At 36.7% G+C, this 512-nt stretch overlaps 1 protein-coding gene across 1 annotated transcript in view; it reads left to right on the top strand.

Moving 5' to 3' along the window:
- Nucleotides 1-512, top strand: part of LOC119594149 (fucose-1-phosphate guanylyltransferase-like) — a gene marked incomplete at its 5' end in the record, with an annotated part of 5029 nt that overhangs the window by 1057 nt on the left and 3460 nt on the right. Inside the window, 2 exon segments of the mRNA XM_037943218.1 lie at nucleotides 156-291; nucleotides 394-462. Coding sequence (XP_037799146.1) covers nucleotides 156-291; nucleotides 394-462 — 205 coding nt within the window.

Below are 512 nucleotides of genomic sequence, written 5' to 3'. Positions count from 1 at the left end.
CAAATCTCACTTCAAAGTCTATGCATCTTTATTTTTCTCTTTCAAATTTAGTTGAAACAACTTAATGGCTTATATTGCCCTTCAGATACAGTATTCCTTTGCATATATCCTGCTTGATGTTGTGTTTCTTTCTCCTTTTTTTTCTCTCCCACAAGGTTCCAATCCATGTCATAGCAGATCCTGTGGATCAGAAGCTAGGGGTTGGGGGATCGACTCTGCATGTTTTGTCCGAGATGACCAAAATCTACGGCAGTGAACTTCATCAGAAAAAGTTGCTTATTATTCACTCAGGTGTGAATATTTTATTTCATATATATTGATATATTAGTTGAAGTCATATAGGCTCATTGTTGTTCACTGCTGATAATTACTCTTCATTCATACTGAATGCAGGTGGCAGCAGTCAGAGGTTACCAAGCTACAGTGTCATTGGCAAGATTTTTGCTCCAGTTCCTTGCCAAGGTAAGGAACATATTCTTATTGTTGCTGTAATTACTACAATTTTATCATTG

This window comes from Penaeus monodon, chromosome 33, assembly GCF_015228065.2.
Source record: "Penaeus monodon isolate SGIC_2016 chromosome 33, NSTDA_Pmon_1, whole genome shotgun sequence".
Classification (NCBI taxonomy): Eukaryota; Metazoa; Arthropoda; class Malacostraca; order Decapoda; family Penaeidae; genus Penaeus; species Penaeus monodon.
This window is presented reverse-complemented; position numbering and strand designations above follow the sequence as displayed.